The sequence below is a fragment of the Vulpes lagopus genome, chromosome 3 (assembly GCF_018345385.1).
Source record: "Vulpes lagopus strain Blue_001 chromosome 3, ASM1834538v1, whole genome shotgun sequence".
NCBI lineage: Eukaryota > Metazoa > Chordata > Mammalia > Carnivora > Canidae > Vulpes > Vulpes lagopus.
This window is the reverse complement of record NC_054826.1, coordinates 58,787,092-58,804,274: the sequence shown is the minus strand read 5'-3', so window position 1 is coordinate 58,804,274 and position 17,183 is coordinate 58,787,092. Positions and strand designations below refer to the sequence as shown.

The window sequence follows — 17,183 nt, the reverse complement described above, 5'->3', positions numbered from 1 at the left end:
TCGGGGCCCCAGGCTGGTTGTTTGACCTAAGGTTGTAGTTCTGTTTGTTGGTGTTTATTTCTTTGTTTAAGGAAAATGGCCACAAGCTGTACATTTTGATTTGAGGCCACTTATTTTGTAGAATCTCTCTTAATCAGGGCAGACCCGGTGACTTAGCGGTTTACTGTCTGCCTTCGGCCCAGGGCCTGATCCTGGATTGAGTCCCATGTCAGGCTCCCTGCATGGAGCCTGCTTCTCCCTCTGCCTGTGTCTCTGCCTCTCTCTCTCTCTCTCTCTCTCTCTCTCTGTCTGTCTCCCATGAATAAATAAATAAAATCTTTTTTTAAAAAAAAAACTCCCTTAATTGGAATTTCTTAGATTTTTCCTTTGGATTAGATTCATGTTCTGTGCTTTCATCAGGGATACCACAGAAATGTGTCCTCAGTGCATCCCCTCTTGGAGGGACCCGCGTTGGCTTGCCTCATTACGGGTGATGGAAACCGTGATGACTTAGTTAATAAGGTGGGCTCTGCTGGGTCTCTGCCCTGCTGAGTTACTTTTATGTTCTCTGTAATTAATAAGTGTCCTATGGGGAGATACTCTGAGATGACATAAACATGCTGTTTCTTATCAAACTTTCATCAACTTGTTTTTAGAACCTGTTCCTGTCTGAAGGTGTCTCCCAGATTCACATGTTGAAATTGAGTGTCCGGTGACTTAGGTCAATGAGGGAAGAGCCCTGGTGGATAGGATTAGCACCCTTCAGAGAAACGCCACAGAGCTCCCTTGCTTCTTCCTCCAGGTGGGGGCCCAGCTTGGAGCCTGGAAGAGGGCTTGCTTGACCATACTGGGGCCTTGATCTTGGACCTTGGATCCAAGGATCCTTCTGGATCTTGGATCCAGAACTGTGAGAAGGAAATTTCCCTTCTTTATGAGCTACCCACTCTGTGCCACTTTTTTTGTAGCAGCTGTAACGGACCGAAACAGAACCCACTGATGATTCTTTTTTTTTTTTTTTTTTTTTAAGATTTATTTATTTATTCATGAGAGACACAGAGAGAGAGAGAGAGAGAGAGAGAGAGAGGCAGAGACAAAGGCAGAGGGAGAAGCAGGCTCCATGCAGGGAGCCCAATGTGGGACTCGATCCTGGGACTCCAGGACCACGCTCTGGGCCTCTGGGCCAAAGGCAGGCGCCAAACCACTGAGCCACCCAGGGATCCCCCACTGATGATTTTTTTTTTTTTTTTCCCACTGATGATTCTTGACAGAAGATTCTGGACATTTCTTTCTGTCCTGGTTGCCGAACAGTGATATTTTATTTCCATGAATTCCTTTCTACATTCATCATTTGGCATTCTGCTGTAAAGAACTTTCTCTTCTCCGTTTACGTATCCACGTATTTATGTATATCAAAGTGGACTCGCTGATTCTTATTTTACTCAGTGAGTTAAAAATCCACTTACTATAATTGATTATTCTGATGCTCAGATTCTTCCAGATTTGGCCAGCAAGGGTCCCTTCACACTGACTGCTGTGAAGGACAGCTCTTAAAAACGTGAATTTCCAGGTCTGTCACAGTTCTATTGAACTAGTCTCTCCGTGTGCAGTTTGGCAAGCGCTCCTTGAGTGATTCTCATGTTCTTTGGAATTTGGGATCCTCTGGGCCAGACCCCTCATTTTCAAGTGCGTGCCTCATGGAGCCTCCCCTTTTCCTCCCAGACTCCTGAGATGAGTGACCTGCTCTGTCTGTCTTCGTGCTGGGTTTCTGGGTCAGAATTTCTTTGAACGAAAACTCCTATAGCTTACAAAGTAATAAAAATAGTAAGTTTGAAAATCACTGGATGAGGTGACCTCCATTCCAGGCCCAGCATGGCTCCCACTGAGCCCTTGGCTCTCCGCTTCCCTCCTCTGACCCACTTCTCTTCCTCCCTCTGCTTCTTTCCTGGTGACAGCACCAAGGTAGACAAAGGTCTCACCTCTCACCGGATTGACAAGGAGGCCCCTTGGTGTGCCTTAGACTCAGCAGGTTTTGGGTTGTAGGTTTTGGTGGTGGAAACTCCTAATGCTGTGTTTGCTAAAGTTCAGGGTTTCATACAGGAAACCAAGCGTTAGAACCCCAGGCTCATGGGGGAGTGTGCTGGGGCTTGGAGCTGGTGGCCTGGGCTTTTCCTGGACATCCACATGGAGGCCATCCCTTGGGCCTCCAGTCTCTGAACACTGGGAACCTTCCTTTTCCCACATCTATGTACCAGGAGCAGGGTGCTTGTGACCCCGTGTTAAGGGAGGGTGGCCCACCTTCATCCCCGTGTGGCTTTATAGTGTCTTGCCCTGAGGAAGAATCAAACTTCTGGATAACTCTGCGTGGCTGCGGCCGCCATGTCAGTTCACACTGTTTCTGGCAGACCCTGGCCATGAGGAGTTGGGCCCTAAGAGGAAAGGGCTAGAGCAGGGCATAGATGGGGCTTCTGACTCTGAGCATGACTCAGAGAGAAGTTGAGAACTTGTGGATCTGAGCCCTTCTCATTGTGGGTGGCTGTGCCTTGGGGCTGAGGCCACCTCACTCTTGTGGGCAATGAGCCAGCCCACTCTGGCCTGCCTTTGTGACCCTCTCTCTCACTGGAACCTATTCCCATTCCATAGTTACCCATCCCTTCCTAGACTTGTCGCCTGAGGCCTGCCTCTTTCTTTGGCCTGAGAATGTTCCCCAGCACCCAGTGAGCCCTGAGGACTCTCTTTTCTCTCTCTCTCTTTTAAAAGATTTTATTTATTTATTCGAGAGAGAGGCAGAGGGAGAAGCGGGTTCCCCGATGTGTGATCCCGGGACCCCAGGATCACGCCCTGAGCTGAAGGCAGGCGCTCAACTGCTGAGCCCCCCTGGGCATCCCATCTCGTCTTGGGTGGTAGGTATGTCCAGGGCTTAAGCTGTGTTACCTGGAAGTGCAGCAGGACCCCCAGCTCCCTTGGAATCCCACTGCCCTTTCCTGGGATGGGCCTGTGATTAGGCCAGATGCTGATGCTGGGGCCTTGCAAGCCATGTGGAAAGGTCGAGCCTTGGTGAATTGGCTGACTGGAGAGTGAGTGAGAGAGGAGACAGCAAGGGTACCGTGGGGGGTGGGGGTCCCAGCTCAGGTTATAGGAGGACCATGCTGCTGGGTAGAGCATAGTTCAGCTGGGACCTCTGTTTAGGGTTCTGTGTGGCCCACACCTGGGTGCTGGCAGGGTTGCGTTCCTTTCTGGACGCTCTGGGACTGATCTACTTCCAAGTTCATGCTGGTAGTTGGCAGCATTCAGGTCCTGACTGTTGCAGGTTTGAGGTCCTGCTTCCTTGCTGACTGTCAGCCAGGGCTACCCTTAACTCCTGCTCCACGCGTGGCTCCTGGATCTGGGATCCAGCAACAGGGCACTGCATCCTTCTCCTTTTTTTTTTTTTTTTTTTAAAGATTTTATTTATTTATTCATGAGAGAGAGAGAGAGGCAGAGACACAGGCAGAGGGAGAAGCAGGCCCCATGCACCGGGAGCCCGACGTGGGACTCGATCCCGGGTCTCCAGGATCCTGCCCTGGGCCAAAGGCAGGCGCCAAACCGCTGTGCCACCCAGGGATCCCTCATCCTTCTCCTGCTTGGAACTTCCCTACTTCTGCCCTCAGCTGGTGGGAAGCTTTGCTTCTAAGGGCTCGCATAAATTACATGGGACCCACTTGGATAATTTCAGTTTTAAGGTTGATTGATCAGTTATCTTAATTACATCTGCAAGTTTTTTGTTTTGTTTTGTTTTGTTTTTTGCCCTTTCTTTTATATGGTGATAAATTACGCTTCCTGGTTTTTCACTTTGCTCAGTAAAAAGATGGCAACTAAAAGTATTTTGCAGTCTTCCTAGAGATCTGGGTGTAAATGGGTGGATTGGGACACACTTAACTTTATTATAGAACTCCACAAAAGTTAAAGGGACTTTTTATTTATTTATTTTTGAAGCTTTATTTATTTATTCGAGAGAGAGAAAAAAAAGAGAGAGAGTGGGCAGGGTAAGGAGCAGAGGGAGAGAGAAAATCCTCAAGCAAACTCCTCTGAGCAGGGAGCCCGACCGTGGGGTTCAGTCCCAAGACGATGAGATCACGACCTGAGCTGAAGCCCAGGGTGCTTAACCGACTGAGCCACCTAGGTGCCCCAAGGTAAAGGGAATTTTTAAAAATGAATCTGTCTACAAGGACAGGAGGAATGGGAGAAGAAATGACAAGAAAAAATTTGCCAGCCAGGAATAGATGGATGAGTGACCCAGTTTAAAATATGGAAGTTGGTGTCACCACATTGTTATTTTGGGTTTGGGGTGCAGAGAAGCAGCCGACATGGCCAAATGTAAGAATTAGTGGAAAGTAGCTGACATGGTTAGATATTTGGTTTACTTTCTTTCCTCCGTGATGCTTGGTGACACCCTTTCCCCTTTGCTGGACATTGGAGATTTATTCTTTAGAAGGAAACACCAGGGACCTATGAAACTCTAGGGATTTCTGGAGGTGCATATGGAAGACCACATCCCAGCCTTCTACTTCCATTTGGCTTCCAGGGAGGAGAGTCCTCATTGAGGGAACCTGAGTGGCCTAAGAGGAAAGAATTAGTGAAGCCAACAACAAGGATTTCCCAGCAAATTCTGGATCAGCCTACACAGAAACTCACCTGCCCCAGAACTCAAGGCTTCTAGCTAGTTTTTAGGCATTTACCCTTCCTCATGACAATTATTTCGTTATGAGGAATACCAACATCAGAAGAAGATGCCTAACGTGAAAGGAAGCAAAACAAAGAGAACAAAGAAAGCAACTTGAGAGAAACATCCTATTTAGAAAGAAGAACATTTTGAAAAAAATTAGACCTTTTCCCAGAGATAAGAGAAATCTCCTATCCATGAAATAAGAACAGGGCCCTATAAAAAAGAATATTTTGAAACCAAAATGATTAAAAGTTTAAAAGATAAGGGCAGGACAAGAGTATCAGATTGATTAGAAGGTAAGTAAGATTGAAGGAACTAGTCTTCTAGGAAACATAAAAAAAAAAAGGTAAGATAGATAATAGAGCAGAAGGATGAGGCAGGGTTCCCATTACCTAATAGGAGTTGCAGAAAGAGAGAAATTCAGTGAGAAAAATGATAAAAAAAAAAAAATTTGCCTACAAGGATACTGGTTTCCATATTGGAAGGGCTCATCAGATGCTGAGCCAAGTGGACAAAGACGAACCCAGACCAGTACCCTGAAGTTTCAGTGTGCTGGGGAGAAAGGGATGACCCTACAGCTTTACCGAGAGAAAGAAACCCATCAAACAGCTTCTCAGTACGCTGGAATATAGAAGAAGGTAGAGCGACACTCTTGTCATTCTCCATTAAATTGATTTCCAGTTCTGTACACAAACTTCTGTTCAGGAATGAAGATAGACTAAAGCTGTTTTCAGGCATACCGTGCCTTTTGCGCTGAAGCATTTCTTCACCAAGGGGAGCAAAGACTGGATCTTTCACGGCCTGTATCCCGAATTGAGGTAAAGGGACTTCTGTGCACCAGTCCAGATCGAACTCCATAGGCTCCAGGGAAGTGTTCTTCTGGAAGAAGAAACAGAAATAGAACATCTAGTGTGAATGAACTTACTGAGAGGAGACTTGGACAACTGGCATTGAATTTGGGGTTGAATATTGAGAAGTTTAGAGGAAATCAAACAGAAAAATAAGAGAATTATTAACTCCAGAGAACAAGAAGTTGTGCAGGAAAAGCAATTATGGTTTAAATGGTTCACTCCGATGGCAGAAGTGGTCATAATAATGTTAACTGTGAAAATCACTCTAGCCATGGCCAGAGTTTAATTGGGGTGGAGGTACAGGAAAGGAGAAGAGTAAAGGGGCCTGGGGGCCAAGTGGTTTCTGGGGGAGTAAAAAGAGTCCCCTCCTTTCCTTCCAGGGTAGGAAGTAGGTAGGTAGTACCTAGACTTGGAAAGCCAGGGAATAGTAACGCAGGCCTATTTATTGTATACAGAAATTTCTAAGAGCCATTCTATGGGGTATAAATATCAAGACCAGCTAGCAATTGAAAGGGTCCCCTGGAAAGGTGAAGGGAGGCCTGGCTTAGGTTCTGTCTGTTTTTTGTTTTAAAGATTTTTAAATTTATTTATTCATGAGAGAGACAGAGGGAGAGAGAGGCAGAGACACAGGCAGAGGGAGAAGCAGGCTCCATGCAGGGATCCCGACGTGGGACTGGATCCTGGGCTGAAGGCGGCGCTAAACCACTGAGCCACCCGGGCTGCCCTGTTCTTTTTCTCAAAAAACTTTTACAGTAATTGCTTCTTAAAGGAAGTTCAGGCATGATCTTGAAAAAAAAATTGAAACAGCAAATCTAGAATGCATGGCACACCATAAGAGGAGGTGTTGTTTCATGAGGCTCAGTTGCACCTGCGAGTATGTGGGCGCTGGCTTGATTTTGTTAGTGTGTTTCGTACTGTGGGTCACGGTGAAAATGTGAAAACCAGTGTTCAGTGGTTTCTCACTGCCAGTTCACTTCTCATACTTCTGAACTGTTCAACTATTTTATAGTTGAACCTGTGTTTTTTTTTTTTTTTTTAATTAAAAATAAACAGGGAGCTAGGCCCCCCGGGTGGCTCATTTGGTTAAGTGTCCGGCTCTTGGTTTCAGCTCAGGTCATGGCCTCAGGGTCTCCTGGGATCCATCGAGCCCTCAGTTGGACTCTGTGCTCAGCCGGGGGTCTGCTTGAGGATTCCCTCCTTGTGCTCCCCTCGCCATGTGCACACACACTCTCTCTCTCCAATAAATAAAATCTTTAAAAATAAATAAATAAACAGGGAGAGGGAGAAGGAAGGAATCGTACAGGTTGAAATAATCCCAAGGTAGACCAGCCCTGTCTATAATGCCAGTAGAGGTGATCACGTTCGGGGGCCAGTAACCTCTGAGGTTGACACACCCTCCCCCCAGCAATGGCCAGTTTGCATTGCAGAGGTGGTCATGGTAAGTACAACACTGGAGATGTTTTTCCAGAACCACTTAGAAGTCCACCGCGCCGTGCAACCATTTCCATACTTTTATATTCCATTTTGGCCTTCAACCACATGGTTACAAATTGTTCCATAATTGCAAACCATGATGTTCAGATTTCATACTTAATGCGTATTCCTTTTTTCCGCTGTTGGTTTATTTTCTGGAGGCAAATTCTTAGTCATGAATTTATTGGATTAAGGGTGTGACTTCTTCATTTTTTGGTTTTGAATATGGTGACCATATCGCTTACCCAAAGGTAGTAGCAGTTTATACTGCATCCCAGCAACCTGGTACGAGTTTGCCCGTCCTCACCATGGGCTTGCCAGTAGTAGTGATGGTGATTTTGTTGGAAAGTGTAACATGAAGTAGGGTCTCTGGATTGTTTTTAGGTTTCACTTCTGGGGATGTGTTGGTTATTTTGCCGTGTGTTAGTTATATTGTCCTTCCATTTCATATAATGTCCATATCCTTTGCCCTCGTGTCTAATGCTGGGAGTCTTTTAAGTATGGATTTTTATATATTGTAGATTTTTACCCTTCGTCATAATCGCTGCAGCTGCTGAAGACATCATTGGTGTTCCCTTTATGATAATGCTACCTTTAATTGTATGGGAATATGAACACTGTTTCATATTGGTATTTTAATACTTTTATTTTTTCCTGTTGGCTCAAAAGTGAAGACGATGTCCTGAAATGCTGTGTTGTGTTGTGTGTGTATGCTTGCAACCTTAAATATTTAGATTTATTTTGGCTTATTAGTTAGCTCCCAGACTGCTAGCCAGCTCTCTCAGCACTGTTAAAGGATTCTAACCTTCCCCCTTGTTTCGAGAAGTTGATGTTTTGACAAACAACATGCCTCCTATTTGCCATGTAAATGCTTTATTCTGTTTCAGTAAGTTCTGGAATGGAGACAGTTTGAGGGCTTGGAATTAAATTTTTCTGATGGTGGTTTTCTGTGTATTTCTACATAATACAAAAGCTCCAGAATAGCTTTTGGAGAGTCTTCTCTGTTGCAATGATAATTAGTATTTGTGAAAAGTTGATCCATCTTTTAGGATATTTTGTTATTTTGCTAAAATAAGATTCTTTGCGTGTGTGTGTGTGTGTGTGTGTGTGTGTGTGTGTTTTAAGGTTAATGGCCTTGATTGTTTTTGTTTGTTTGTTTGTTTGTTTGCTTTTTAAAAGATGGTATTTTTAATAATTTCTACACCCAGCATGGAGCTCAAACCTACAACCCCAAGATCAAAAGTTGTATGCTCTACTGACTGAGCCAGCAGGTGCCCCTAAATGGCCTTGGTTTGAATTGAATTTGTTGCTGGGGATCTAAGTTCTGCTTTCCTCTGATGTAACTTGGTTTAGGAGATACGGTGAGCTGTCAGGGACAACAGTCACTTTGGAGTCATTTCTGCTGAATGTTGAGTCAGATCTGGGTTCCAGTTGCCGCCCCAGTGCGTTTGTCCACCTTGGGGTTCTTTGTGGGTAACTCTCAGGTTGGCACCTCAGGTGTACCCGTGCGTTCTTTTTCCTTCATTGAGGCGGTGAAGCCGCTGAGCCAGACCTTTAGAGCTCAGCACTGGCCTTCTCCAACTGAGGCTCCACCCAAAGGGCCCTGTGTGGGAGGATGTGGCTCAGCCTGGGGTTCAAACAGACCTTCCCCTTGCCTCCTTCAGTTTATACTCTGGGATGCGCCCCTATGGAGACAGGATTTTTTGGTGACATTGCAGTTTAGGATCTGCTTCTCCACCCCCCGGCCAGCAGAGTAGAGAGCCGTGCAAGAGCCCGAGGCAGCTTTTTCCTTCCTGCTCCCTAGGTTCCATGGGGGCAGGGAAGTGGGGTGACTCTCCCCACCTCGTGGTTAGTTCAGTGCCTTATCGTCCCATGGGGAGGACTAAACAAGTGGGTGAAGAAAGACTGAACTGCTTCCCCTCCCCGGTTTCCTCATTTGTGAGTTGGGTGGGGAAATAGTGTCATTGGGACATCCCCACCCCCAGGCCTCCTAGAATTATCTTGGTTCAACAGAAATGGTGTGATGCCCGGTGTGAATGTTCTGGGATGGGCCTGGCAGGTGTTTAGGGGATGCGTTGGAGTGTGGTACATGGATGATGCGGGTGTTTCTAGTCCTTCCCTGTGTGGACCTGGCTAGCATCATTCCAGATGGCTCAGTTTCCAGGAAATAAGGGCTGGGAGTTTATGTCCCGGTTGTTGAGATTCTCTGGGTGTGGGTTTGGAGCCCAACGTCTGTGAAAGCAGAGCTTTTCCTGGGCAGTTGTGTGTGTCTGTGGGGTGAGGCCTTCGGGATCACATGAAAGAGGGTGAAACCTATGGTGAGGGAGGAGAGATCCCCCTCCAGAGCCTGCAGGCCATGAAGTCCCTGCGGCCTGTGTTCTTCACCGTTAATAGGCCAGAGCTGGAGAACAGAGGTCTCCAGGGGGAGAGTCCCCGTATCACCTCAGGGTGGTCCTTTCCCAGAGGCCCCGAGCCGGGGCAGGGGTGAGGGTGCCAATGCTGCGGAAGACAGACAGACAGATGGGCGCTGATCAGTGGGTCTCCCGGGGGAGTCGGGCTGTGTGTAGTGCTTCGGGGCCCTGAGAGCCAGAGCCTCACCACGGTGGCCTGAAGCCATCCAGGGCGCCCTCCCTCGACTCCTGACCTGCAGGCCCGCGCCTGAGCAGCCCTCCCCTGTGTCGGGGGTCCAGTTCCATGGGGGTACGGCCACCCACCTGGGCCTCTCTAGGGACCGTGAAGAGTCGTGCCGGATGATTCCAAGGAGCAGCCTGTCTTGCCCCTAACAGGGTTTCCACCATTTAGAGCATTGTGTTTCCTTCTAGGCCATTTCTGGCCAAGCAGACTGTTCTCTGGGATAAACTGACCTGGGTTTTAGGTTTAAAAGAAGTGTTTGTCTATATGCACGAAGACAGGCCTCTGTAGTTGGAGAAAAACCCAGGGTTCTGGGGTTTTTGTAACGTGTGAAACGTGGTTGGCTTCCTCCTGAGAGCCGTCTCGCCCGCAGGCCTGGCCCGTGTGCTGGCCGCACAAGCAGGGCCTTCTACCTGTGCAGGAGCCCCAGGCTGATGCCTGGTACGTTAGGCGTGATTGCGTGTCAGAATCGCCGGGGAATTTGTCAAAAATGCGGATTCTGGGTCCCACCCCGCACCTAGTCCGCAGAACCTGCAGAGGGTGGAGCACCGAGGTGTGTCTGGAGTAAGTCCTTTGATGCTGCCAGCTGGGCCTCAACACCAGCGACGCTAGGGTCAGTTCTAGGTGAGGATGCTGGGGCCTCCGGAGGGCAGGAACGGCCCGGGGCAGCTCATGTAGCCCCAGGAAGGAGCGGGGCCCCTTCAGCTGCCCGGCGTGGCCCAGGCTGCTTTGAGGCCGCCTGTGTGGCCTGTGACCCATGGTGTCCTTCGGTACCTGGGCTTGCCCTCCTGCTCCCTTCCTGGAGGGGACCTTTGAGCAAGTGCTGCGCTGACGGTGGGGCGGGGGGTGGGGAGGTGGGTGGTGGCTGGGTTGCTGTCCCCTTCCTAGTTGGATTTTGAGACCACAGGGGCCAGACCCTCCCGCCCCACCCCCACCCCAAGGGAGGAGGTGAGCCGGGTGGTGGTGTCGTGGCCTGCTGTGCCCGTTGGTGCTGCACCCGGAGGGTTGAGCAGTCACAGCACCCATTTCCAGAGGGATGTGGTTTTCCTGGCCCTGCTTGTCATCACTGTGTTGATGGAATGTTCCAGCCAGGCCACGGAGGTCACTCCCAGGCCCTGGTTGGATCTGCCCCTCTCCTCACCCCTGGGAAGTGGGAGGTGAACTGAGGGTGGGGGGGGTGAGCATTCCCCTGTGCACCCTAGGTCTTGCCCACCCCCCATCCATGGGTCAGCTTGAGGCCACCCCCTCCTTCCCACCACTGAGCCACTGCTTTGGCAGTGGGTTTGGAGGGTGGAGGAGTTAGGGCCCACCTGGGTTGCTTGCTATTGGGTTCAGAATGGAAAGTAGTCAAGGTGGGTCAGGTCCTCAGAATTCCCTTTGGAGGGCACCCTCCTTTCTGTAGGATTCTCTGAGGGGCTTTGGACAATGAACACAGATTTAAAGCAAAAATGCCCCCCCCCCGTCCCGCCCACTCTGTGCAGCCCCCAGAATGTTCTGTGGTCTGAGCTTTACTCACAGCCTCAGGGAGGCCGAACCTGGTGGGGGGGGAGTTGAGGGGGGTTAGGCAGGGGAGGGACGGGAGGGAGGAATGGGGTGTATGCTGGCTGCTGTGGGCTCCTGGGGCCACATCACCTTCGTCATTCTGTGAGGACAGAGCTTGGGAGGTTGTCTGAGAACATGTTAGCTGAACAAATAATGGGATGGGGCCTTATTTCTGACTTTTCTTCACTGGCCTGGGTTAGGTCATGCCTGCTTTTCATTTCTTCTTCCCAAAGTGCCTCTCAGTGATCAAGTCTCTGTTTTTCCATTGGCTCGCCCTACCCCTGGCTGTCCTACCCCAGGTAGTGGTTGGGTGGAGGGGATGTAGACTGTGGAACCCCCTGTCCTTGGTTCAAATCCTGGGCCTCGGGATCCCTGGGTGGCGCAGCGGTTTGGCGCCTGCCTTTGGCCCAGGGCGCGATCCTGGAGACCCGGGATCGAATCCCACGTCGCGCTCCCGGTGAATGGAGCCTGCTTCTCCCTCTGCCTGTGTCTCTGCCTCTCTCTCTCTCTCTCTCTGTGACTATCATAAATAAATTAAAAAAAAAAAAAAAAGATTTCAAATCCTGGGCCTCGTCGAGTTTTTTTTTTTTTTTTTGTCTTAGCTTTGGGCAAATCCCATGACCTTCCTTCCTAACTCCTCTTTCCTTAACTGAAAAGTTGAGAAGTCAACACCCAATGGAGAGGTGATGAGATAAATGTCTGGGAAGGCCTGGTATCTAGGAGACACTTTGAAAATTGGCATCTTCAGGGCTCTTGGGTGGCTCAGTTGGTGAAGCACCTGCCTTCGGCTCAGGTCATGATCCCGAGGTCCTGGGATTGAGCCCCGTGTGGGGCTCCTTGTTCAGCAGGGAGCCTGCTTCTCCCTCTCCCATTACTCCCCACCTCGCTCCCCTTGCATGCTCTCTCTCTCTTGCTCTTTCTCTCTCAAATAAATAAAATCTTTAAAAAAAAGAAATAAAAATTGGCATCCTCTATTCTTTCAAAATTCTCTTTTTTTGTCTCTCTCGCTCTTTCTCTCTCAAATAAAATCTTTAAAAAAAAGAAATAAAAATTGGCATCCTCCATTCTTTCAAAATTCTCTTTTTTTGTCTGTTTTTGGAGAGTTGACTTAACATGATTTTTGCCCAGTCTGTCGCTGGCGCTGGTAGTAAAGCGATGCCTAGACTCGTGCAGGAACACAGAAACACTTTGGAGATTTCTGGAGTCTGTGTGTGAACCTCACCTTTGCTCTTTCTTGGGGAGTGGGTTTGGGGGGAGACGTTATGTAACTGAGTTTCTCATCACTCCCATGTCTGTCCACAGATCCCGCTTCTCGGAAGATGCACTATTATAGATACTCTAATGCCGAGGTCAGCTGCTGGTACAAGTACCTCCTTTTCAGCTACAACATTGTCTTCTGGGTGAGTCACTGAGAGCAGCCTCGCTTCCTCGCTTCATCCTTTATTCAGTAGATCGTGATTCTTTCTGTACAGTTGCTGTGCCAGGCCCCCTGCAAGGCTCTGGAGGAGAAGGGAGAAGGTAGGCAAGGTTAATGAGTCCTGCCCTGGCAGTACCAGCGGCAGGTTAGTTATAAAGTAGACTGGTAAGTACTGTGACAGGAAGGCCGGGGTGACCAAAAGCCGAGTTAACGGGCCCCCGCCCCAGCCTTGGAAATTCAGGAACATTTGGAGCTCTGGCCCACGTGCATGTCTGTTTTCCCCCCTTCCCTGCCCTGGGAGTGCTCCCAACGAGACATCGGCAGCAGAGTGCCTCATGCACCTTTGACTGTGGGCCAGGCCCTGTTCTAGGCTCTGAGAGGTAAGAGTGGACAAGGGCAGTAAAGCCCTGTTTCTTACGGTGCTTGTGTTTAATCAGTAATGGCACTAGCCTACTGATGAGCAGCAGAGCAGGGAGGGAGAAGCTCCTTGGCTATGGAGTCCGGGGCAGGACATTCCAGGGAGGTGACTTACGGCAGGTGAGACCAGAATATCAGTGAAGAGGCAGTGGGTGGGGGGTCTGGGAAGAAAGCTGCGGGCTGGAAGGGCAGCATTTGCAAAGGCTGGAATGCACTAGGCATGTGCAAGGGGCCAAGAAAAGGCCATGGGGCTGGAGTACAGGGGGAGGGGACACAGGTGACAACAGAGACGTGAAGGGGGCTTATAGACTGAGAAGGGGAGAGGTGTGACTCTGGAGTCCTGGGATGCTAGAGGTGACCCCAAAAAGGAAAGTGCACTCCAGAGTTGGCTGTGAGCAGGTGGGCCGAGGGAAGGCCAGGAGACTTGGTGCTGGAGAAGCCTTTCAAGTAGAGAGGACCAGTCAGCTGTGCCGTTGGGGGTGGGAGGTGGGAATGACACAAGATGAGGATGGAAAATCGGCATGGACATTGACACAGTGGAGGTTGTTGGTGACCCTGGCCGGGGCTGCTGTGTGCTCTGGTGGGTGGAGACCCCCCTGGAGCTGGCTGAGGAGCCAATGGGATGCGAGCCAGTGGAGACTATGACTCAGGACAGTTCTTCCAAGGACTCCTGCCTTAAAGAAGACCAGAAAACCCGGGCACTGGCCGGAGATGGTCAGGGCACCGGGGCAGGTATCGCAGCCTGTGTGTGTCACCGGTGTGATCCGTCCCGGGAGAAGCAGATGCGGAGTCTGTGCAGGTGGCTGAGGGGACGTGATCGTGCATCTTCAGCAAGCATTGCTTGTCACCTTCTGGGGGGCGGGGGGGCATATGGAGAAGGAGGGACAGGACTAGTGGCCATGACGCCACATTGTGCTTCTACTGTGGCTGTTGGCGCGGCCCGTTTGGGCCAGAACTCTTGCAAACGAAGCAGACTTATGGGGGCTTCTTAGCTTTCACCGTTGATTATTCACAGCATCATCTCCTAATGATTTATCTCAAAGTTTTGGGGGCTTTCTGTCCTGGAGAAACAAGGTGGGATTCAGTGGCTTGGCCTTTCACCCCTCATCTTTTTCTGTCCCTGAACAAGCTGTCACCAGCAACTTCATCATTTCCCCTGAAACAAGATTAATACAGGGCGTTCGATGTGGTTTCCATGGGCTTCTCTTAATGGGAGGCCTGTGCCTGCCTCATCCCCGCAGTGAAGGGCTTCCAGACCGCCCTGCTCCCTCCCTGGCCGCACCTGGAGGCCCCGCCCACTGGCCAGGTGTCTGGTGGAGAGCCCCCTGGCCTAGGCAGGCGGTCTGACACTTTGGGCACTGGTACACCGGCAGTCCTGTTGTTCCCTCCCACCCCCAGGCTGTGCCTGCTTGGTCTTGTGCCTTGTCCTCTGAAGATCATCCCGAATTTTGCAGAGAGAGCAAAACTTCCCGTCGCTGGGGCAGGGCCCTGCTAATCTCCGTTTCTTCACATTCTTTGCAGAACAGATTCTTTGCAGGATGCCTGGGTGGCTCAGTGGTTGAGCTTCTGCCTTTGGCTCAGGGTGTGATTCCCGGGCCCCAGGATCGAGTCCCCCGCAGGGAGCCTGCTTCTCTCTCTGCCTGTCTCTGCCTCTCTGTGTGTCTCTCATGAATAAATAAATAATTTTTTTTTTTTTTTTAAAGAACAGATTCTTTGCTCTTGGGAAGCTTTACCAACTTGCCCACTAATGACACCTGTGCAGCCCAATTGGCAGAGTGGAGGTCCTGCATCTGGAATCAAAGCAAGGCTGCTTGATTGAAGGGTTCTGCTGTGTTCTCGGCCTTCCGCAGGACCGACAGTGCATGTGGTCAGGGTCCGTTTCTCAGTTAGTGTGCGCTGGGGCACAAGTAGTGTGCGAAGGGACGAGAAGGAGCAGTCAGGAAAACGAGGCCAGGAGAGAGCTTGGTTGGGAGGATGGCCCAGACGCCTCCCTGCTGGGTCCCTGGCAGCGACTTGCTTTCGTCATCTGCACAGGAGCTCAGTGTGGGGGGAGGCCCGAGACGTGGGATGCCAAGCCCTCCAGAAAGCGCATGTTGGGTGCCGTGGGAGGCCCCCACGCAGGGGCTGGTCTGGCCTCTCACCCACACTGAGTGATCCTGCGTAGTGTTCGTGTTTTCATTGTGAAATGTCGGTGTCACAGGCCTGCCGCCTGCCTCCCAGGGTTTGCTGAAACGTACACGATCACATGCCTGCCTTATGTCATCAGAGAAGTTTTCTTTTTGAAATGGAAGAAATACCAAAATCAAACAAACCCCCATGTTCCCATCACCTTGTATCAACACTTAACAACTCAGAGCCAGTCCTGTTTAATTTTATATCTCCTCCGTTCCCCACCCCCTCCTCTGCCCGTTGGTTTGAAGCAGGACAGAGGTAATTGTGTTGCACAGAGAGTTTCTGTATTTGTTCTGTTTTGACAAATTAACAATGAGCAGAGGGACAGGGTTGCAGCCTTGCTGGCAGACCTGGGCTCAGTAGACAGGAGGTTCTGATACACAGAAGGCAGCCCGCCGTTTCTCTGACCAGTGCTGGAGCTACCACAAACATGAGGTTTTATTGAGCCTCTGCCTCATTCAGAATTATTTGCACACTGACATGCTTTATAGCCAACACCTGTACACTCTAACAGGGTTTTTAAAGCTCTCTCCCTTCAGTTCAGGGCTGAGATTTTTTTCCAAGGGACTGTTAATACTCTTTTGGGGTGACAAACGGGGATGTGGCTGTCTGCCGGACTGTCAGGGAAACGGTGCTTCTAGACAACATGGCATTGTGGGAGCATTGGCATGTTCTACTTTTTTTTTTTTAAGATTTATTTATTTACTCATGAGAGACAGAGAGAGAGGCAGAGACACAGGCAGAGGGAGAAGCAGGCTCCATTCTTCTCTCCTCCCTGATTATATTTTTTCTCTCTCTCTCTCAAATAAATAAATACATAAATCTTTAAAAAATGCAAATCAAAACTGCAAGAAGATACTATTTTGCACCCATTAGGGTGGCTATTATTAAAGCACACACACACACACACACACACACACACACACACCCCAAAGTAACAGGTGTTGACGAGGATGTGGAGAAATTGGAACTTGTGTGCACTGTTGGGAGAATGTAAAATGGAGCAACCACTCTGGAAAACAGTGTGGATGTTCCTCAAAATGTAAAAAAAAAAAAAAAAAAAAAATTACCATATGATCCAGCAATTCCACGCTGGGCATAGACCCAAAAGAATTAAAAAGCCGGGTGTCAGGGAGATGTTGGCACACCTATGCTCACAGCAGCATTATTCACAGCAGCCAAAAGATAGAGGTAACTGCAGTGTCTACCCAGAGATGAGTAGATAAACAAAATGTACTCTGTACATGCAATGGAATATTTTTCAGCCTTATAAAGGAAGGAAATTGTGACGCATGCTGCGACATGGGTGAACTCTGATGCTATCATGCCAAGTGAAACAAGCCCGTCGTCCCAAAAGGACCAATGCAGTGTGGTCCCACTTATATGCAGCACCTAGAGGAGTCCGATTCATAGAGCTAGAATGTACAAGGCTGGTTGCCAGAGGCCAGCGCAGGGGACAGGGGGACGTTAGTGTTGAGTGGGTACAGAGTGCCAGGTTTGCAAGATGGTGGCAGTGGTGCACCGCGCCGTGACTGTCCTGAGCGCCACTGAGCTATGCTCTCACCAATGGTTAAGACGTCTAAACTATATTGTGTATACTTTCCCCCCAGATTAAGAAGAAAAAACCATTTCCTTTGACTTGTAGAAGAGGGGCTGCCCAGGGAGGAAGAGCTGTGTGTGGCCCTTTTCATTCTTACCCCACCTGGTTCCACCAAGAATGTGAGCTCTCTTGGTTTCACTGAGTGAATCCTCTGCAGGGGATGATTCAGATGATGTCTGCAACTCATGTCTGCAACTCCGGGATTGCCTCCCGCCACCAGCATTGAGTTTAATCTGCAGAGGCTCAGATAAAGCCCTTGCCTGGAGCTGTTTCAGAGATGGATTAAAAGTGAAGAACCAAGGCCTGTTGTGGCACAGACAATGGGCCTGTGTGTCACGGACAGGAGAGGCCCCTGCCACTGGCCTTCGCGGAGACTCAGGCAGCTCTGAGCCCAGCCCA

The 17,183-nt window shown here is 49.6% G+C and overlaps 1 protein-coding gene across 3 annotated transcripts in view; it reads left to right on the top strand.

The window, feature by feature from the left end:
• Positions 1-17,183, top strand: part of TSPAN14 (tetraspanin 14) — a 56,277-nt gene that overhangs the window by 17,183 nt on the left and 21,911 nt on the right. For all 3 annotated transcript variants that reach the window (XM_041748193.1, XM_041748195.1, XM_041748194.1), the window contains one exon: positions 12,481-12,578. In XM_041748193.1, the coding sequence (XP_041604127.1) occupies positions 12,498-12,578 (81 nt within the window). In that variant the 5' untranslated portion in view covers positions 12,481-12,497. The remainder of the gene's footprint in view (positions 1-12,480; positions 12,579-17,183) is intronic.